At 37.3% G+C, this 21,444-nt stretch overlaps 1 protein-coding gene across 2 annotated transcripts in view; it reads left to right on the forward strand.

Moving 5' to 3' along the window:
* Nucleotides 1-4,523: 4,523 nt before the first annotated feature.
* The window catches only part of HBS1L (HBS1 like translational GTPase), a 93,056-nt gene continuing 76,135 nt past the window's right edge, over nucleotides 4,524-21,444 (forward strand). Inside the window, exons 1-3 of one of the 2 annotated variants that reach the window (XM_037045705.1) lie at nucleotides 4,524-4,720; nucleotides 8,483-8,548; nucleotides 17,577-17,702. In XM_037045705.1, the coding sequence (XP_036901600.1) occupies nucleotides 4,678-4,720; nucleotides 8,483-8,548; nucleotides 17,577-17,702 (235 nt within the window). In that variant the 5' untranslated portion in view covers nucleotides 4,524-4,677. The remainder of the gene's footprint in view (nucleotides 4,721-8,482; nucleotides 8,549-17,576; nucleotides 17,703-21,444) is intronic. The other variant, XM_037045704.1, reaches the window with a different exon arrangement.

Below are 21,444 nucleotides of genomic sequence, written 5' to 3' on the forward strand. Positions count from 1 at the left end.
TTTGATATTCATTTGTAATGTTACAAGATTCAAAAATAGTTAATTTCTTCTCTTGCTGAGTAGCAAGTATATCTTGAGAGACATTTGGGTTATGCCCAGTTTTCGTCTATTATGAATAAAGTGCTGTTCTTGTAAAAAAAAAGACATATATGGAATGATTAGAATGAAATCTTCAGTGCAAGACCAGTCACTGAAAAGTAGAAAGCACTACTAAGAGAAATTAAAGAATATATGTAAGGGGAGAGACATATGACAGGCATGTGTTGAAAGACCACACGTTTGTAGCAATTTTAAATGTCCATTTTCCTCCAAATTATTTGCAGATTCAACAAAATACCAGTAAAAATTCCAGCAGAAATATTTGTAGTAATTGATTTGTAGCATTTTAAGATTTATACGAAAATTTCAAGGACACTACATCATTTTAAGATTTATGAAGCTGCAATAATTATGACATCATAACATTGGTGTCAAGGTAGGTCAATAAACCAATAGGTCAGTGAAACAGAATAGGGAATCCAGAAATAAGCCATGCATATATGAATGACTGATTTTTGATATAATTGCAATTTAGTGGAGAAAAGACTTTCTTTACAACAATGGTGCTGGCACATTGTTTTTTGATATATATGCATTTTTTGACATAGACGTAATTCAGTGGAGAAAGAACCTTCTTTCCAATAACAGTGCTAGGACATTTGAATATATACATATGTAAAAATGAACTTGATTCAAACCTTATACTATATACAAAAACCAGCTGGAAATGGATCATAAATCTAAATTTAAAACCCAGTACTGCAAAAGTTATTTTTTAAAAAAAAGAACAGTTTTATGACTTTGGGACAGGCAAAGATTTCTTACATACCAAATCAATAGCATGGTCCCACAACACACACACAAAATTATAAATTGGACTTCATCAAAAGTAAAAATTTCTGCTATTTGAAGGACATTATTAAAAATGAGAAGAATAGTTACAAACTGGAAGAAATATTTCCAAATTATATATCAGATAAAAAAATTATATCCAGAATGTAAAAAGAACTCTCTAAAGTAAAAGTAAAAAGAAAACAAATGCCCCATTACACAGATTCAGACACCGCACCAAAAAGATATAGAAATGTCAAATAAACATAATATCTTTAGACCATAGCAAGTGATAGTGAGGTGGAGAAAATGGAACTACACTGATAGTGGGAATATAAACTATTATTACCACTTTGGAAAAGTTTGGCAGTTTTTAAAAAGCTAAAAACCACCTATCACATCACCCAGCCATCCTGCGCCTCGGTATTTACCCAAGATACATTAAAGCTATGTTTATACGAGGAGTTGTACATGAATGATCACAGCAGGTTTGTTTATGGCAGCTAAAACTGAAAAACCAAATCTCTATATTCATAAGCGAATGAAAAAAACTAATGGTGGTATAGCCACAATTAGTGGCTATACGATGCAACTCCCCTCTGCAACAAAAAGGAATGAACTATTGATTCATGTGCCTACTTGAGTAAATATAAAAATTATTATATCAAGTAAATAAAGTCAGGTAAAAAGAATACATAGTATATGACTTCCTCTACATCACATTTCAGAAAAATACAAATCGATCTGTAGTGACAGAAGGGTGATCAGCTGCCAAAGGCCAGGGTGGAAAGGCAGGGGGAGCAGAAGGGAGAGATTAAAGCTACTTAAGGAAACTTTAGGGAATCGGATTATCTTGATTGGATTGATGGTCTCACTCCTGACAGCATGCCAGAACATATCAAATTGTGTAATTTAAGTATGTGCAGTTTATTGTTTGTCAAGGATTCCTCAATAAGATGTTACAACTTTGCAGTAATGTAGTTGTGTTATTTTCATTTATCATTTTTTTAACAAATTGATATAAAAATTAATTGTTTTTTAAAGATTTTATTTATTTATTTTTAGGGAGAGGGGAAGGGAAGGAGAGAGGGAAACATCAATGTGTGGTTCCCTCTCACACGCCCCCTAATGGGGACCTGCCTGGGAATCAAACCAGCGACCCTTTGTTTCACAGGTGGTGCTCAACCCACTGAGCCACATCAGCCAGGGATAAAAATTATTTGTACACTCATTTATAGCATTTGTTAAATATCTTATAGCCAGACACTATATTTATCTTTTTTAATTCAGTAATTCAGTCAGCAAACATTCAAAGTGCTATACATTAGGGTGCTGGACAAACACAGGTGTAGCTTTCTGATTAATGTGGTGGTGAAGTAGCATTTGTTGAGTACTGAAGGAGTTTCCCCCCCAATTTTGTACTGATTATTTTGAGCTGAAGGAACTTGAAAACCAGCAGATGCAAGAAGGGCTCTTTCACCTACTTCTATATAACACAGGCCACAGGAAAGGTGCTGTCCTTATACCAGGAAGAGAGAGCATCCTCCTCATCAGAGACGGGAAATTGATGCTGAAATGGATCTGTGCAAACTTACTGAAATAACCCTCATCTTCTACTAGTTTTGCTACACCCCCACCCGTGGCATATATGTTCTAGTTATTTTCCCATAATTTGTTACCCATAGCCCAAGCCCCATTGTCTTGTTAATTCTTCATACATTATTGTTTCTTTGTCTAAGGGGTATAAGAGCTTTCTGCTCTGGTTACTTCTTCAGGTCTTCATTCTCTTATGAAGGGGTCCCACATACCAGTAAAAATTTAAACTTGTGTGCTTTTTCTTGTTAACTTATCTTATGTCACTTTAATTCTTAGACCCTCATCAGAGACCTAAAGAAGGTAGAGAATTTTTCCTCTCTTATAGTATCTATTATGTAACAGCTAATGTTATTACATCCATCAATTTACTTACTTTTCACAAAATAGAAGCCATATCTTCTTATATTCATTTTACAGATGAAAAATTGAGCCCAAAGAAATTAGCATACAAAAAGTGGCAGAACAGTACTGCAACCCAGATTCATGTGACTCCGAAGTCATGGTACACCTTCCATCAGACCTCAATACGAAATTTACAACCACATCTAAAGAAGTCTGGGGGCACATAATGAATTCCCTAAAACTTTTTGAGGAAATCCGTGAAGGCTTTGCTACTAAAACCTTAATGCTTGAGATGCAATCAAGGCTTTCAACTACTCTGAATTTTAAGGGAGTGTATTTTTGATGACTCAGAGGAAGATTATATAGTATCTTCAGGCAGAATTATACATTACTTTGGGCAGAAGTGATGTTTTCTTCTTTATTGCTCCTGTGCTTCTGTTTGTGTGGCCAATGTGTAACTCTTCTACTTCATACTTCAGTAAGTTGTCCTGATGTTTGTACTTGACAATTACAGTGGCTGGAAGTGCCATTTGTATTTTAATAACATCTGAAATTTTAAAGAACCTATGTGAAATCATCTTATATAAATATATTATTCACAACTTTATGATTTTACACTAATACTATCTCTATTTTACTAATAAATAGTCTATAACATAAAAATTATCTACAAGTGTAAAATAAACAAAATACTTAAGCCATATAAAATTAACAATTTTTTTGGTAAAATTTTGTCTTTGAGCTAGGGTAAACAGCAATAATAGTTCAGAATAAACTTTTGGTAGCAAGACACATTCGAGTAAATATATAAATTACACTTCAAGCCACTTATGAATTGAATTTATATTTTTCTTTCTATTATGGATAATAAATAGCTGATTAAGCTTTCTTTTCATTTCTAGAATTTGAGAACTTATCTTTTATGTAAAGTATCACAATTTCAAAGACACCAGCTAAAACTGAAAGGTAGTTTGTTCAGTAAGATAATGAGATTGTTTTTTACATAGCTTGATTCACTTTGTGTTCAAAGAAATGAGGACATTTAATAGCAGGTTATAGATTAATTCTTCAACAACATTGATCATTTCCATAAGTGACGTTACATGTGCTGTGTCTAAAAAGCTATATTTGATAGTTTCTCATGTTACACAGGATTATGTGTTAAATGAATGCTCAGTGAATCCTTTTTTTTTTTTTTTTTTATGATGCAGGTAATCCTTCAGACAGCAAAGGCAGTTTACTAGAGGTATTAATGAAGGATTCATGTACATGAAAACATGAATCACATGAAAGCCTGGTGACTTATTGTAGTCAGAGTCTCCATTTAACCATATATATGCACTTAAAAAGGGTATTTTTTTCTCGTCTAAGGTTTGGGCCAATTCGTTAAAAATATACACAAGTTTGTTAGTGCTTATTATATGGGCCTAAAGAGGCCTCAAAGGTGAAAACTGTAAAAGGATGCTAGCTCTTATCCCACAGTCAACGTTTTCACTAGATTACCAGAAACCAAATTTGGAAAATAATGCGGAACACGGGTGTATAAGAATGAGATACTAACAGTTGGTGCAAATAAACAACTTGTGAGCAGCGGAATCCCGCCTCTTCGGTATTCCATCAGTCAACCTACGTATAGGCGGGGCCACGCCAAAACTGAACCCAATCTACACGAGTGCGCATGCGTTTCCAGGCAAGAGGCGGACCCTGCGCAGTGCGCAGACTTGGCACCGGGCGTGCGCAGGCGCTCAGCGCTGAGGCTTGCCGGAAGCTAAAATGGCGTTTAGGTGTTCTCCAGGCTGCTCTTGGCGCGTTATCAGTTTCTGAGCCGGTGTTTTGTAAGGGGCTGTGGCGACCGCCTTCTTCGCCGCCATGGCCCGACATCGGAACGTTCGAGGCTATAACTACGATGAAGGTAGGTGGCTGGCTTATGCCGGATGTTATTTTCTCCATTCCAGCCGGGATCCCAGCTTATTGGCATTCTCTTCTCTCTGTGAGTGCCTAGTCAGTTGTGTGTGCCTGGATATCGCAACAACTGAGACTTCAGTTGGAGAAAATAATAGGCCATCTGCATGCCAGAGAATGCATGCTTTTTTTTTTTTTTTTTTGTCGGGATTTCTGCCTTATGGGATTGATCTTACTTAGGATGGGGGAGGTCCTGTACGGCGTCATATGGGAAGGACTTGGCGAGGTTGGGACCCCTTGGTATTTGTGTACGTAAGCATTGACACCTCTTCCTCCCATTGTTTTCTCCCAGGTCCAGAATCCTCTGCCTATTTTAGCTCCTTTCCCCGACCCCCTAATTCCCTTTCAAAAATGCCCATGAAACGTTGCTTGTTTGTAAAACACAGATTGACTTAATGGTTACATATTCAGCTGTTTGCTGCTACATTTACATGGTAAATCCTTTTTGCTTTCATACATATTAAGTACCGAATCTGGCTCGAACCGAAACTGGTTTATTTTCTATGACATATTTTCTGTGTCAAGTTAAATTGGAAATTTAGGAGATGGTAGAAAAGATACATATTAAAAAGTCCCAAAGAATATATACACCTATTAGGTGATATTGGGTATATATATAATTCTTGGTTATTCTGAATATAAACATATTTTGGAATGGGAAAAAAGCAATACTAGAAGAAAGAGAGCTTTGTAAAGGACTGATTTAAAAAATAAAGTAAAAGCAGATAAGTATTAACATTTTCTAGGAGTTTAAAAGAAGTTAGAATTACTTTAGAACAAGCACAACATCTCTGTGCAGTGAATAATTATGGGCCACGCTAAGTGTCATACAAACAAATGATGACAAATATGATCGCGTACAGAAGAGGCATAAAGACCTATTGCTTTGTACAGTGCAAAGCATGTAGTGTGCTTAATATGTTGGTGGTTATTACTGGCTCTCCCAGCAGGTTACTGTAGAACATCTGTTATGCTCTTAACCACAGTGGAGGGTAGCTAACATGCTGAACTACATTTGGAGGCTAACTCAGTGAGCCTGACATATGTTAGTTAGGTTCCTGCTGTTCATTTCACGATGGAGGCTGTTTTAAGTATTGCAGTGGGTGGTGGTATTGGATGTAGACCACTGTTAACTGCAGGTGACTTTAGCCTGGGAGATATTTTTGCAGATAAGTTATAAAGACGTGAAGAGGCCTGATTACTTTAATAAAGTCATTTATTTCTTTATTAAATACCATTTCCTTAACCGACATTAATTGAGTGCTTATTTGTCATTAGTTGAATGCATAGAGTACTGTTCTAAGCTTTGGGGACTGATGATAAGGGTTTGAGGGAGTCTAATGGGAGGAGATACACAAGTAACAGATAATTAGAGTATGAGATAGTTCAAAAAGTACTCACAAAATTCCGTGGAAGTTAGGGAAGTGTGGGCACCTTATTCAGAGTGGGTTAGAGGAGTTTGAGTAGGAGTTCTCTGTGAGGAGGGCTTCCTGGAGAAGTGCCTGGCCGAAGGAGTGAGGGCCAAGTATCCTCTAATCTTGGCAACACCAGGCTAGGTTGTTAGGTTTCTTGGGAACAATTGATGACGTCATGCCCAGGCCATTCCTTAGCATAGGAGGGTCATCACCCCCTTTTCCTGCTTACAGAATTTCTGCTCATTTTATGAATTCAGTTTATTTCTCTTCTTCCAAGTTAAGCTTTCTCTTTTACTCTCAGAATAATATAAAATTTGCAAAACTAATATAACTTCACTGGACAGAGCTTGTGCTCCAAAACCCATTGGTTCCTCTGTTTAGTGCTCGTTTTGTTCTCTGTAATTTGGACAGCACTTTACATGACTGCCTTAGCTACTAATTTTAAAGTGCCAGGAAGGCAAAGCTCATACTTGATATTTACTCCAGTAGCCGCCACTCTGATGGCATGAAGCAAATACTCCCAATTTTTTTTTTGAGAAAAAGAACTACTTTACAAAAATCCCAGGAAAGAATTCTCTATCTTTCTATATTGTGTTACTTTTAGGCTCAATTTCAGTATTGAAAAACTGAGCTAGTAAAAAAGGCTCTTGTTGTTTTTTTATATCTCAAAATATTTTTTGAATGGCTCTTCATTTATTTACCAGTAAGTTATCATTAACTGAGCATTGTGATCTAATTTATTGAATTACACATTTTAATCCCATAGTAGCATTTATTTAGTTTTTTTGGGGGGGGGCGCGGACATAGGATCTCAGTCTTTGAATGTGCATTCTTGTGGCACGAATACCTTCAGAAACTAGCTAATTATCCTTTGGAATTGATTTAAATATCCCTGGGATTTTTCCCTAGCTACCCTACTCCCAATTCTATTTTTATTGTTCATATATGTGTTCCCCAATAGCTCTGTATTTCTCATGTCAAACACTTGTCATATGGTTTTGTAAGTGCCCATTTCTTGACTGTTCCCTGTTAGATTTCAGATTTGTAGAGATTTGGGAATGTGCCTGTCACTTACAGTTTTACCCCAGATGTCTGTAATAGTCCCTGACACAGTGTGAGTGTGTTGTTTATTTATTGAATAAATGAATACTTTATGCAAACATATTTATGTTCTTTGTGAATTTTCAGTTTTAAATGTTTGATTCATTAATTTATAATAAAACAAGTATTAATTTAGTGCCAAACATGTGCCAGGTAGTTGGCTAGGCAGAGTCTTGCACTGAAGAAGCTTATGGTCTCACGGAGCGCAACAGGTGTAGAGGTCCGAAGACTTTCAGCTGGAGGAGTGCACTGGAGAGTGAAAATGGCAGGGGGCTTCCTGCTTTCCACCCAGACTGGTCGGGGAAGACGTCTGCAAATAGTGGGAACCTTAACCGAGAAGAGGAAACAGCCTTAGGGATGTTTGGTTAAAAACATATTCCAGTCAGTAGGAAAAAAGGCCAATTAGTCGAAGCAGAATGACCTCAGAGGAGTGTTGAATAAACTGGTTTTTATAGAGATTACTTTGTTTTACATGAAGAAAAACTTCTTTCATGGTCTGATTATATACCCTGTAATTGTTATTTGTATGAAAAATAAATGCTTTGGTTGTACAGAGCATTTGGTGAATAAAATGGGCGGATTTCATGTTGGATGTTTGTCAACACTGCAAAGACAATGCTAAGTATGCAATCTGTGGGATTATGTATTACTTTTTGATCACATGAGATGAAAATTGGAATAACTTAATAAAACCCCAAAAGCTTAAAAACTGAAGAACCATGTATGTCTCTATAAATGCATATATAAAGTCAATAAATACCTATTGTGTTAGTAAAATTTTTAAAATTTTTGGGGAAAGCGTACATTCCAAGTTCCTTTAATTTTTTTGAAGATTTTATTAATTTAATTTTAAGAGAGAGGTGAAGATAGGGAGGAAGAGAAGGAAAGAAACATCGATCAATTGCCTGTTGTACATGCCCCAACCAGGGACTGAACCCGCAACCCAGCCTGGGAATTGACTGGGAATTGAACTTGCAACTTTTCACTTTGCAGAATGAAGCCCAGCCAATTGAGCCACAATGATCAGAGCCCAATTTCCTTGAATTTTGATAATCAATTTAATTTCATTTGGAAAAAATTCAGATGCTTTCTTGTTAATAACTTCATTAACAAAGAATGAAGTTATTCTTTATTCATTACAATTCTTCATTTACAAAGAATTGTAAATGAATTTATCTCTTTTGGTTTTATTTTAGATTTTGAAGATGATGATCTCTATGGCCAGTCTGTAGAGGATGATTATTGTATTTCACCATCAACAGGTGAGGAATAACTTGATTTTCATTACTTGGCTGTTTAAAAATGTTCAGTATTATTGTCATTCTAGTACTAGAGTGTTCCATAAGACTGTAATATTATACAACATTCAAAAAGGTAATTATATGTTTACTTTTAAAGGTATATAAAATAATTTCTTTACTTGATAGAATTTAAAGTTTTGATTCCATCATTTAGCTTTAAACAATTTGAAGAAAACTCAGAAAACTGGTTTTTCCAGTATTCTTTGCAACATGCAATTAATCTGAATTGTACTCAAATGGTAATTTTATCTAAAACTAAAACTTCTGAAAGCAGACAGCTGTTAATTATATATTTTCAAGGACTCTCCTAAACATTAGAAACATTGAGGTATTGTGCACAGAATTTCTTTTGCACAATACTTTAGTCTATCTCTTGTTAAACAGTTGAGAGCAAACCAGATACGTGTAGTTCAGACTTCTCATGGAGCCAGAGTGATTGAGTTCAAATTCCTTTAGGATTCCACATCAGAGCTGATACTTCTGTTGAGTCTGCCAAAAGTTTTCTTCATTGCCACTGTATAAAGAAAACATTCATATATTCTTTCCAGCAAAGACTGAATTTTTGATTCAGACTTTTTTCTCACTAATTTCTCTAACAATACATCTATCTTCAAATTTTAGTCTACTCTATAAACAGTTAAAATGCCCTGCTAAATTTTACTGTGTCATAAAAGGGGGATACAATGAAACATAGTTAGGTACAGCATAAATATAATTCATAAAACTCATTTTCCTCAATTTTAAAGGTTTAGTGTAATTAACATTTTCTTTTTCAGAGTCTTTTTTTAAAAAAAGATTTTATTTATTAATTTTTTTAGAGAAGAAGGGAGGGAGAAAGAAGGAGGAAGAGAAACATTGACATGTGAGAGAAACAGCAGTTGTTGCTTCTCACATACCCCAGCTGGGGACCCGGCCTGCAACCCAGGCATGTGCCCTGACTGGGAATGGAACCAACCATCTTTTGATTCATAGGCTGGTGCTCAATCCATTGAGCTGCACCAACCAGGGCTGTCTTTTCTGTAATGTACTGTGGTCTGCTGAGTTGTCCTATAAACCTGTATCATTTTTAGACCAAATATGTCTCTTTGACTTTTTAGAATTCCCATTTTCTTTATAAAGCCACAGGTTATCTAGAAGTTGTCTTAATACATCTGCTCTTTCTGCCATTTTTTCTTAGTACTGTGAAATACATATAGCTTATTAAAAATACTTTCCTCTTATAAGCCTAACTAATCAGGGCCTTTTCTCTTTTCCTTTAATATTACACTTTTACCAGTCAGTGTCCTGTTAGACAGGAATTGCATCAGTTATTTTGCCAGGGAGAATTTAATATAAAAAATTGTTAACTAGGTAGATATTAGAGAACAAAAAATGCAGAAAGGACAACCAAAGTATCCAGGAGGTAGGAACTTCAGGAAGCATTTACCGTCCTAGTTCCTAGTGGAACAAAGGGATGAGGTGGAAACCAACCTCCTAGAAGCATGTGGAGGGGCTCCTCAGAGCTGAAACTTTGACCTCCATTATGAGGAATCTGCCTTGTTGCTTTACCTTTGGAGTTCAGAAGAAAGGCTATAGGGCTGGGACTCAGACCTCTGAGGAGGACAAGGCTAGTACTGGTGTCTCTGAGCTGGGATTCAGCCTTTAAAGAGGCAGTTCTAGGCAACTGGCTGATTATCCTGTCTGAGGATTGGGTGGGGGCCGGGGCATGCTGAAGCTGGTTCTGGGAATTCTGGAAAACTACACACTGATATTAATTACTGTTACTAGAACTAACTCCTTTAATGTGAAGTGTTGCCAGGTTGACAGTCTCTGGGTAAGAAGCAAAAAGGAGGGAAGCATTTATTTTCCTCCTCTAGCCATCCAGTCTTCCCTCAGCATCAGCCTGATGGCCTGTCCTAAAAGGGAGCCAGCCAGAGAAGAAACTTGATTTGCATCCACTTCTACCCCAGCATCACAAAACAGTAAAGAATGCTGGTTAGAAGCAGAGAGGTGGCCTAATCAGCATTTGTTTAAGCTCATTCAGGGGTTCAAAAGACCTCATTTGGTAGAGCTTGAGGATAATCCTTTTGGGCTCCTACAATTCATTACAGTTAATGTCTGTTGGTATTGATGGGTGGCAATGATGTCTGATAGTACTGATTTGATCACTTCATTGTAAGCGGTAGAGAGCATGGCATATTCAGGGACTGAGGTGATGTTGTAGCTATGATAATTAGGGGATTAAAAAAATCTCTTCTACATAGTAGAGTCTGGATTGAAGGTCATACATGAGTAGAGGTATGTAGATTAGTTAGGAGATTTTTACACTGATTTGGAAAAGGTGAAGATATTTTAGACAGTGTTCCTAAAATGTAGTCCATGCACCATTAGCATCACTTGATAATTTGTTAGAAAAGTAATTTTTGGCCCCATTCCAGAGTCAGAAACTCTGAGGGTGGGATATAGCTACTGTTTTAACATGTCCTCTGGGGTATTCTGAGACTTGCTTTGAGAACCATTTGTTTGGCACAATGTTGATAGCATTGGATTTGGGAATATGAGGTCTGTCTGGAAAAAATTCAGCCATTGTTAATATAACAAGAACAGTTCGTGTGACATTCACATAACCTGGCAGCCAAGGAGAGGGGACTGGAATGTGCATGTGTGAACAGTGATGACTTCACTGTTATCTAGTCAGTGGTAGGTGATAGAGTGAACATGTGAACTGTGTGACTGTCACATTCAAAATGATTGAGTGAGTAGAGCAACAAATCTGCATCAGATTTTGTGTTAGGTTTGAACATTCGTCCGTGGAATGTTGATGATTCAGAAGGCCACAGCTATGGGCAACTGGTCATTGATGGCTTCATCCTGACAATGCACCCGCTCATGCATCACATTTTGTGCAGAGTTTTTTGGCGAAACATCATGTCACCCAGGTGGCTCAACCCCCACTAACAGCCCAGAATTGGTGCTCTGCAACTCAGGCTTTTACCAAAACTAAAATCACCTTTGAAAGGGAAGAGATTTCAGGCTGTCAGTGAAATTCCGGAAAATAAAATGGGACAGCTAATGGCGATTGGAAGAACTATGTGAGGTCCCAAGGTACCTACTTTGAAGGCGACTGAGGTGTCAATGTCTTGTGTACAGTGTTTCTTCTATCTTGTATCTTCAATAAATGTCTTTCTTTTTCATATTACATGTCTGGATACTTCAGGACAGCCTTTGTAGATTCTAAGAGATAATTAAAGGCATTAAGGTCTACAGGACTTGGAAGTTGGTTGAGTATGGCTTCCACAAGGGTGAAAACCTTCACAGTGAGAGGAACTCCTGAAAAACATCTTACTGTTTCAGGTTAACACATTTATCTAGTGTTATCTGGATAAATCATGCTTAATCTTGAGTAATGAGCTAGGAGTACACAAGGTTAGGCATTCTCCGAGTGTTTTTCTGAGATTTGCATTTATGGCCTAGTTTTCTTGAGGTCAGAATTTATCCTCCTCTCTGACAGCTCTTGATGTGTCTTGTGTGTGATTCACATCCAGGACAGACTGACTCTTGGAGAGTTACTTTTGTACACAGCAAGATGTCAACCAATGTTATCAAAGCAAGAAATAAATGGTTTTGAATTTCTTCTGTGACAAAGTGGTATTTTTAAATAAAGCATGTGGTTTTGGGTTTTAATTTTTCAAAACAATGGTACAGCTGTGTACCACATAACAACATTTCAGTCAGTGACAGACCACATATATGGAGTTGGCATACCATAAAGCTTAGGTGTGTGGTTGGGTAGCCGTACCCTCTGAGTTGGTGTGAGTACACTCAAGTGTTTGCATGAGGAAGGAATCGCCTAATGCTGCGTTTTTCAGAATATGTCCCTATTCTAAAGCAGTGCCTGGCTGTATAAAATAGCAATATTGTATCAGAAATTTTTCCTTTTTAGTGGCATATGTTTCAAGTGATTTTTAATGGCAAACGAATAGTTTTGGAAGGATACTTTCTTATAGAAGCCGCTAATGTCATTGAAGAGATATACTTGGTCTAATGAATTTTGATAATTGAGTGATTTTAGTCGGAATTTCTGTAATTCATTAGCAAATGTATTTTTTTAAACTCTACTATACTAAGCACAATTTTCTTTATGAAAGGGTGATTTCTAAATGTTAAACTTTTTTCCTTTTTAGGATGATTGACTTTGATACCGAGTATTGAACATTACATCAGGGAGTTGGACATAGCTAAAAGAGCCTATATATAAAACTTTATTTGAACAGTTCTGAATTTTGTTTCAACTAATACAGTTAAAAGTGTTAAAGATAAACTGAGGCACATTAAATTTTTCTTAAGTTTGTTTGAGCAGACAACAGTTTGAATCAGGCAGCTCCAAACTGCACGTGGTCAGTGGTGCTCCACTATAGGAGGTAGGGTCAAGGTCTTTATAGAGAAGACACAAAGTAAAGCAAGGAAGCTAATTGTCTTGTCTATAGCTTAAGTGGTTATATTATTTGGGAAAGCCTAGTTGGCTTTTTGTGGTTGGTTGTTTTTAATCCAGAGGCGTTTATAGGAAGTAACTCTGGCTTAGTTTTCCACTTGCCAGCGAAGCCTTGGAGCTACCTCTGTCTAATGGCCTACTTCTGTGGTTGTTTTAACAGCAGTGATCCTTGCTCAGTCCATTTAAACTCAGAACCAATTTTGAGCCCATTAACATGTAAGAAAAAGCCTGTTGTAAGAAATTTATAAATTAGTGTGGTAGAAGGCAGCCACTTAAAAATCCCATTCAAACAATATTCATGCACAACATACACAACAGTATGGTGGGTAAAGAAATAGTCCTGCCTCAAGGAGTCTGGGAAGGCTTCTGGAGGGAGGTGGGGTTGGGACTGGTAAATAGGGCTGTAAGAATGGCATCCTAGATGGAGGAAACAGAGCTTGAGGAGTGGCCTCTGAGTGAGGTGTGTTTGGGAAGACCCTGGTGGTAAGTGCAACTGCAGTAGAGAAGAGAACAGGAGCCGTATTGTGGAAGGCAGTTCCTAATTTTAGGCATGTAATGTCAGCTTATTAAAGGTTTTTGAGTAAGGGGTAGTATTTTAGGAAAGTAACTGGTGATGTGACACAAAGTGGACTGTCTCCAGGTGAGACAGAGGAAAGGGGAGCCTTGTAGGTTAGTGCTTTCTAACGTTCCCTGAAGATACCAATCAGCTGGAGTGATTTTAAATGTACAGAGTCCCTGTGCTGTTCCAGCACCACTGAACCCAACTGTCTCCAGGGGAAGAGACCTAGAAAACCAAATCTTTAATGAGTGCCTTACATCGTTTTTATTTTCAGGTGCTTAAGAAGCAGTTTTAGGCAATTTCAGGAGTCAGGTTTCGAATTCTTTGAATTTTTATGTTTGCCAAATTGCCTTAAATTTAAAGGTTACAATGGGTATCCAATTTTTTTAGAAAGCATTTAATTTTTTAGAAAGGAATAGCATTTTCTATTTCCTTTTTATTGTGATAGCTTTTCTCTCTGTTTAGTGTATTTGTTACCTTTCGGGCTCTCATTTCAATTTCATATACTTGGACATTTTTCTCCCTTCTATCTGACCTCCTGCTGTCCCCACTCCCCTGGAAGTCCACCCGTTACTACTTCTGAGACAGTGGCCACAGTGCAGGGTTCTGAGTTGATTGTGGGTTTGGGGTAGAAGAACCCCTCGGAAAAAAACAGCTCCTAGGAGATAGAATGGTAGCCTGGACATGGGCACCTTCCCTTTCTCTGTCAGTAGTTCCCGAGTGACAATTGTTGAGGGAAGTATCTTATTTCTTGCCTGACTTAATTTTTGTCTTAGGTTAAACATAAGAAATCAGAACTATGTGAGGAAATTGGGGAAAGTATAATCATATTTGTTATTTTTAGGCTAAACTGAAGCATTTATTTTATACAGGAAAGTAATTTGTAAATTACCAACCAAAAAGTCACCCAGTTTGCATTTGTTAGTACCACCGCATTTTATTACATTTAAGATGCCATGGATCATAAGACATACCATTATTTTATGGTACCACCACTTAAAAAAAATCAACCATCAGTCTTAACTATTACATAATGCTCAAATGCCATGTGATTGCAACATTCCCTCCTTCTAATACTTTAATGTAAAAAAAGTGGTGATCTTAAAGAGTATCTGTGAAGTAGGATGTTTCTTTTGCTGTTTAGCCAGGCTGACTGTGTAATAGCAGCATTATATTCTCCTTGCACAAGAGGGGAAAATAGAAATATATATATACCCCACACAATATACACATTCTTGAAAAGTGATCACCTTGTGGTCTTCAAAATTGTATGCTAGAAAATAACAGAACTTCTGGGAAAACATAGGGTCATGACAGACCATTAAACCTATGAGGTACTAACAAAAACAGTAATCATCTTACTAAAAATTCTTACTCATTTGAAAAGGTACATTAACTTCCTAATAATTCTTCCAGTAAAAATAGGACATGACATTTGAAAGGTGAAATATGAGGTCTGGGTGAAAGATAGCCAGCCATTAATATAGCGAGAATGATTTCTACAACATCAGTGTCACCTGGCAGCCAAGGAGAGTGGACTGGAAGTGCATGTGTGAACAATGATGACTTCACTGTACTAGTCGGTGGGGGCAGTAGATGCTGTTGAGTGAGCACGTGTACTGTGTGGCCATCACATTCAAAATGACTAGGCAAGTAGAACAACAAATCTGCATCAAATTTTGCGTTAAGTTAGAACATTTCTCCGCGAAAACTATTCTGATGATTCAGAAGGCTGAAGCTTCATCATGACAACACGCCTGCTCAGGCATCACATCTCATACAGTATTTTGGTGGAATCAAGTCATCCAGGTGCCTCAGCCCCTCTGGTGCTCTGTGATTTCTGGCTTTTACCAAAACTGAAATCATCTTTGAAAGGGAGGAGATCTCAGGCTGTCAGTGAGATTCAAGAAAATACAATGTGGCAGCTGATGGCAATTGGGAGAACTATGTGAGGTCCCAAGGTGCCTACTTTGAAGGGAACTGAGGTGTCATTGTCCTGTGTACAGTGTTTCTTCTATCTTGTATTTTCAATAAATGTCTCTTTTTCACGTTACGTGTGTTGATACCTTCTGGACAGACCTTGTATGGTATAAGAAAGAGTTAAAACCAATGAGTAATGTTGCAAAGGCAAAATGCTTACAGATCTTAGAGAGCTAGACAGTAAGCATACACATATACAAAATACATGGACAAAGTGACCCAAAGAAAGGATATGGGGCCATTTGGTATTACAGTATAATTACAGTTATAGTATAATAGAATGTGGTTGGTGTTATTAGACTTTTTGCCTGCTGCTGTTATGCAGTGATGCAGAACATTGAAGCGTGGCAGGGGGAATCTTATAAACCAAAACAACTTGAATATTATACCTTCATTATTCCCCTGTTAGTCATTTGGCATGAGCTCATTTGATTGAGGAGAAGTGGATTATAGTGGAATAGATTGAATTCTCTTACCTGCTCTTTAGTTCTCTTATTTTGTTCTTGTCTAAGATGTCTTCCATCTCTTCGGTTTTTCTGATAATCTTACTTCCTTGTTACAACTACTCCACTCTTCAATAATTACTTCGTCTTTCGTGCTCTTGCAGCTCTTGTTATCTGTATAATTTATTTGGCTCTTAAAATACGTCATTACTTTTTTGTGTGTCTTCCTAATAATCTGTAAGACCATCGCTAATTTATATTACGGATAAATAGCAATTACGCCATGGCGTTCAGAGTATAGGTTCTACAAATAAGTTATAGTATTGTCTGTTGTCTACATATGCATTATCTATAAATTTTGAATGTAGGTAGATTTCCTTATTTTCATAGATAGTGACTTCCTGAAAGCATGCACAAAAGTCACATGTGGGAATGCTAAGCAGTAGACCCATATGTCACATATCCTTCTAGAAAACTAAATAGTATAAAACCCCTAATAACACCTCACCTTTAGAATACTGTGTTGATATTTCTATCCTTCTTAACTTATTCTTTAATATTATTCCTTCACAATTGAACTCAGTCTCCAAGAATTGAGTTAAGTGGGCATCGAGTTGAGGCAGAAGAGTTGATGCTTTGGGTATGCATGGTGATTTTCTTCTTTGATCACTTGTGTTTGTATATGATACTCAGGTATACATTGATACTTTGATATTTTGTCTTTTCTCCTTTTAATGAAATAGATAATACCCAATTATGTATTGAGTGATAGCACTGTACCAGTATGAGTGACTACACTGGTCCAGTAGTACAGAGTAGTAGAGTGATGTCTGAAAGTCAAAGTTAGGTATATGACATTAGTATATAGTATCAGTGTATGATTGAAAGTATGAGATGTTCAAAAGTTAAGACCTATGATTTGGTCAACTCTTGGGTTCAGGCAAATTAACAATTCTTGGAAATTGGAAGTGTAGTCTGTTTTTAGTATGAGTTTGGTATGAGATTTGGAATGTTTATACCAAAGAAGAAAATTTTAAGGAAAATAGAGTAGTAGACAAATAAGATATTAGAAAAGGTAGTTTTGAAAACTGTAGAAAAAGTAAGCTCAGAGGAATGGTTTTGGAGGTAGGAGGAAGGAAGAAGGATGATTATAAGAGACTAATAAATAGGACATTTGACTCCGAGCAGGGGTGTACAGCCTTTTGGTGGGTCTGAACCAAACTGGAGGAAGAACAGTTATTTTGAGCCACTCATTAAATACACAAACACTAACAAAAACTGATGAAAAAAAGGTTTTAATAAATTCACGATTTTGTGTACAGCTGCTCTCACAGCTGTGCTGGGCCATGGAGTTGGACAGCCCCTAAGATATGGTATGTTTTGTCTTTGTTTTGATCCATTATTTTACGTAGATAAATGGCTGTAGGTAGTAGATCAGAATACCTACTTTTTCATTAACTTTTGTTAAAAAGTTATTAAGAAATGGCTGTACGAAAGCATTCCTTAATCATTTTCTTCCATCATTTTATATTCTAGCTGCTCAGTTTATTTACTCACGACGTGACAAACCTGTGGTTGAGCCTGTAGATGAATGTGATTATGAAGATCTGAAGGAATCCTCTGATTATCTTTTAAACCATCAGCTAAGTGGATTTGATCAAGGTAAGGTGATAATAGTCTGTATTTCTTGATTAATAATCAGTATACCAGAATATACCAGTTTAATTGTGATTGTTCATGATAGTGATTGTGAGTAGTAAAGGTACAAATGTCTCTTATATTTTCAAATAATATTTACATTTTATTAAGTACATTGCGTGCAGAATACGTGATTAACTGTATATTTGAAAATTGGCCAGAGTTTTGGCAAAGCTGGAGGGGTAGGTAGATATGCTTTGCTTCTTGGCACAACCAAAAGCAGGACAACAACCAGTTTAAAAACAAAGACAACCGAACTGCCAGAAAGTCAGACTGTATGGAAGTCTGACCACCCAAGGAGTTAAAGAAGAAACGTTCATCCAGACTGGTAGGAGAGGCGGAGATGGGCATCTGGGGTGGAAAGGACTTGTGGCAAGGCAGTGGCTGACAGTCCGGGTGGTCCCACATTTATGTGTGGACAAACAGGGAAGAACAACTGGGGAGCAAGACAGACTGTGCAACCTAGGGTTCCAGTGCAGGAAAATAAAGCCTCAAAACCTATGGCTGTAAAAATCTGTGGGGGTTGCTGTGGTGGCAGAAACTTCCAATCTCACAGGAGAGTCCATTGAAGGGACCCACAGGGTCTTAGAATATATACAAACCCACCCACCCAGGAATCAGTATCAGAAGGGCCCAATTCACTTCAGGGTAACGGGAAGTGACTGAAATTGGGGCATGAGCTGAGCAAGGAGGATTGTTCCCTTTCGGACTCCCCTCCCAAATTAAGCCCCACAACACAGTGAGGTAGGTTGCCCTGTCCTGGTGCATATGTAAGTCTCCTCCCCTTACAATATAACAGGTCCGCTGAGACAAAGAAATACGAACCAAATGAAAGAACAGATCAAAGATCCGGAAAAAATAGAACTAAGTGATGAAGAGATAGCCAACCTTTCAGATGCAGAGTTCAAAACACTGGTAATCAGGATGCTCACAGAAATGGTTGAGTGTGATCACAAAATAGAGGAAGAAGTGAAGACTGTGCAGAGTGAAATAAAGGAAAATGTGCAGAGAACCAACAGTGAAGGGAAGGAAACCAGGACTCAGATCAATGATTTGGAACAAAAGGAAGAAATAAACATTCAACCAGAAGAGAATGAAGAATGAGGAAAGGCTTAGGAACCTCCAGGACAATTTTAAATGTTCCAACATCTGAATCATAGGGATGCCAGAAGAAGAGGAAGAACAAGAAGTGGAAAACTGATTTGAAAAACTAAGGAAGGAGAACTTCCCCAGTCTGGCAAAGAAATAGACTTCCAGGAGGTCCAGGAAGCTCAGAGAGCGTCAAAGAAATTGGACCCGAGAAAGTACACACTTAGGTACAACATAATTACATTACCCAAGATTAAAGATAAGGGGAGAATCTTAAAAGCATCAAGAGAAAAGGAGACAGTTACCTACAAAGGAATTCCCATAAGCCTGTCAGCTGATTTCTCAAAAGAAACCTTACAGGCAAGAAGAGACTAGCAAGTATTCAAAGTCATGGAAGGCAAGGACCCATATTCGAGATTACTCAATTCTAGCAAAACTATCTTTAGAATGGAAGGGCAGATAAAGTGCTTTCCAGATAAAGTCAAGTTAAAGGAATTCATCATCAGGCCCTTATTATAGGAAACGTTAAAGGGACTTACCCTTCTTAAAGAAAAAGATGAAAAATATGAGTATAAAATGACAATAAACTCACAACTATTAACAACCAAACCTAAAAAAAAAACCCCAAAATGAACTAAGTGAACAATGAGAGCAGAAACAGATCCACAGAAATGGAGATCCCAAGGAGGGGTTATCAGTGGGGAGGGGGAGGGAGGAGAATGGGGGAAAGTTATAGGGAGTAAGAAGCATAATGGTAGGTACAAAATAGACAGGGGGAGGTTAAGAATAGTATGGGAAATGGGGAAACCAACAAACTTACGTGTAGGATCCATGGACATGAACTAAGGGCAGGGGATGCTGATGGGAGGAGGGCCTTACAGGGTGGAGGGGGATAAAGGGGAGGAAAAAAATGGGTCAACTGTAGTAGCATAATCAGTAAAATATACTTGAGAAAATTGATTGTATGGTTATTTAGTAGCTGGAATTTTTTCATTGAAATCATCTGGTCTTAGGAGACAAACTTGTTTTTTAATAACATTTGTTTCGTATGCTCTATGTGGAACTTATGATTAGATTAGAGAAGTTCATTTCCTTAAAAAACATTAGGTTCCAGAAGGCTGTTTTTTATTTCTTTCTCCTTTAAAATATTTTAGGTTCAAAGTAACACATACTATACAAGTACCTTGATGGGTCATATCCACGTAAATTAAGTTTCAAGATAGAACTTGTGAATGGTAATGATATTGGAAAACATTTGATCTTTTCAATTCTCTTAAACATTTTAACAGAGATACTTGTGTTTTGGCTTTGGTCTTTTATAAGTAAATTTCAAACATGACATAGTTTCAAACATGCCACTCAAGGCCTAGATGGACTAACAGTGGATCAGAGCTTAAACGGCCAGGCATCATACTGAGACCATCTCTTGGTAGGTGAACAGGGTTGAGCTGATTTACTTTCTCTAGAGTATGACTTTGTTCTAAAGTGTTGATAAATTGGAAATTGGTAACAATTATTTGGAAAATAAAAAGGAAATTTAAGGATCCGAGAGCTGATCATTGAATATATCAGTGAAATATGTATCAGTTGATAGCCAAACCAAGAAAAATTGAGAAAAAGCACGAATATACAAAATTAGAAAGGGAAACATTATGATGGTGATGTCACTGAGTGATAGAATTAGAAAAATGTCGTTATCAACTGCAAATGCATTTAACAGTCTGGATACAAGTTTGTAGAGAAGCTGCTGTATATACTACTCTTAATAGTATTTGATTGTGTATTTGAAGAAAATGTTCTAGTTGTCATTTTGGAGTGATAAGGTGGGAATAGAGTGGAAGTCTTACACTTCTGCTATGCCTCAGAATGCTTGAGAAGGTTTGAAACAAAGTTATGTTTGAGAATGAAAGTTAATAATTTCTATAATCCGGATGTTGGAACGTTTAAAGATGTCCTGGAGGTTCCTAAGCCTCTCCTCATTTTTTTTGAATTCTCATTTCTTCATTCCTTTCTGGTCGGATGTTTCGTTCTCCAGATTATAGGGGTACCAGAAGGGGGAAGGAAACAGCCACGAGTGGAAAATGTATTTGAACAAATAATAAAGGAGAATTTCCCCAGTCTGGAAAAGGAAATAGACTTCCAGGAAATCCAGGAAGCTCAGAGAGTGCCAACGAAGTTGGACCCAAGAAGGAACACACCAAGGCACATCATAATTACATTAGCCAAGACTAAAATGAAGGAGAGAATCCTAGAAGCATCAAGGGATAAGGGGACAGTCACCTACAAAGGAGTACCCATCAGACTGTCAGCAGATTTCTCAGAAGAGACCTTACAGGCAAGAAGGGGCTGGAAAGAAGTATTCCAAGTCATGAAATCCAAAGACCTACAGCCAAGATTGCTTTATCCAGCAAAACTTTCATTTAGAATGGAAGGACAGATAAAGTGCTTCTCAGATAAGGTCAAGTTCAAGGAGTTCATCATCACCAAGCCCTTATTATATGAAATGCTAAAGGGACTTATATAAGAAAAAGAAGATGAAAAATATGAACAGTGAAAGGACAGCAAACACACAGTTATTAACAACCACACCTAAAACAAAAGCAAACCAAGAGGACAG

Source organism: Sturnira hondurensis, unplaced genomic scaffold (assembly GCF_014824575.4).
Source record: "Sturnira hondurensis isolate 20B ecotype Veracruz unplaced genomic scaffold, ASM1482457v3 Scaffold0004474, whole genome shotgun sequence".
NCBI lineage: Eukaryota > Metazoa > Chordata > Mammalia > Chiroptera > Phyllostomidae > Sturnira > Sturnira hondurensis.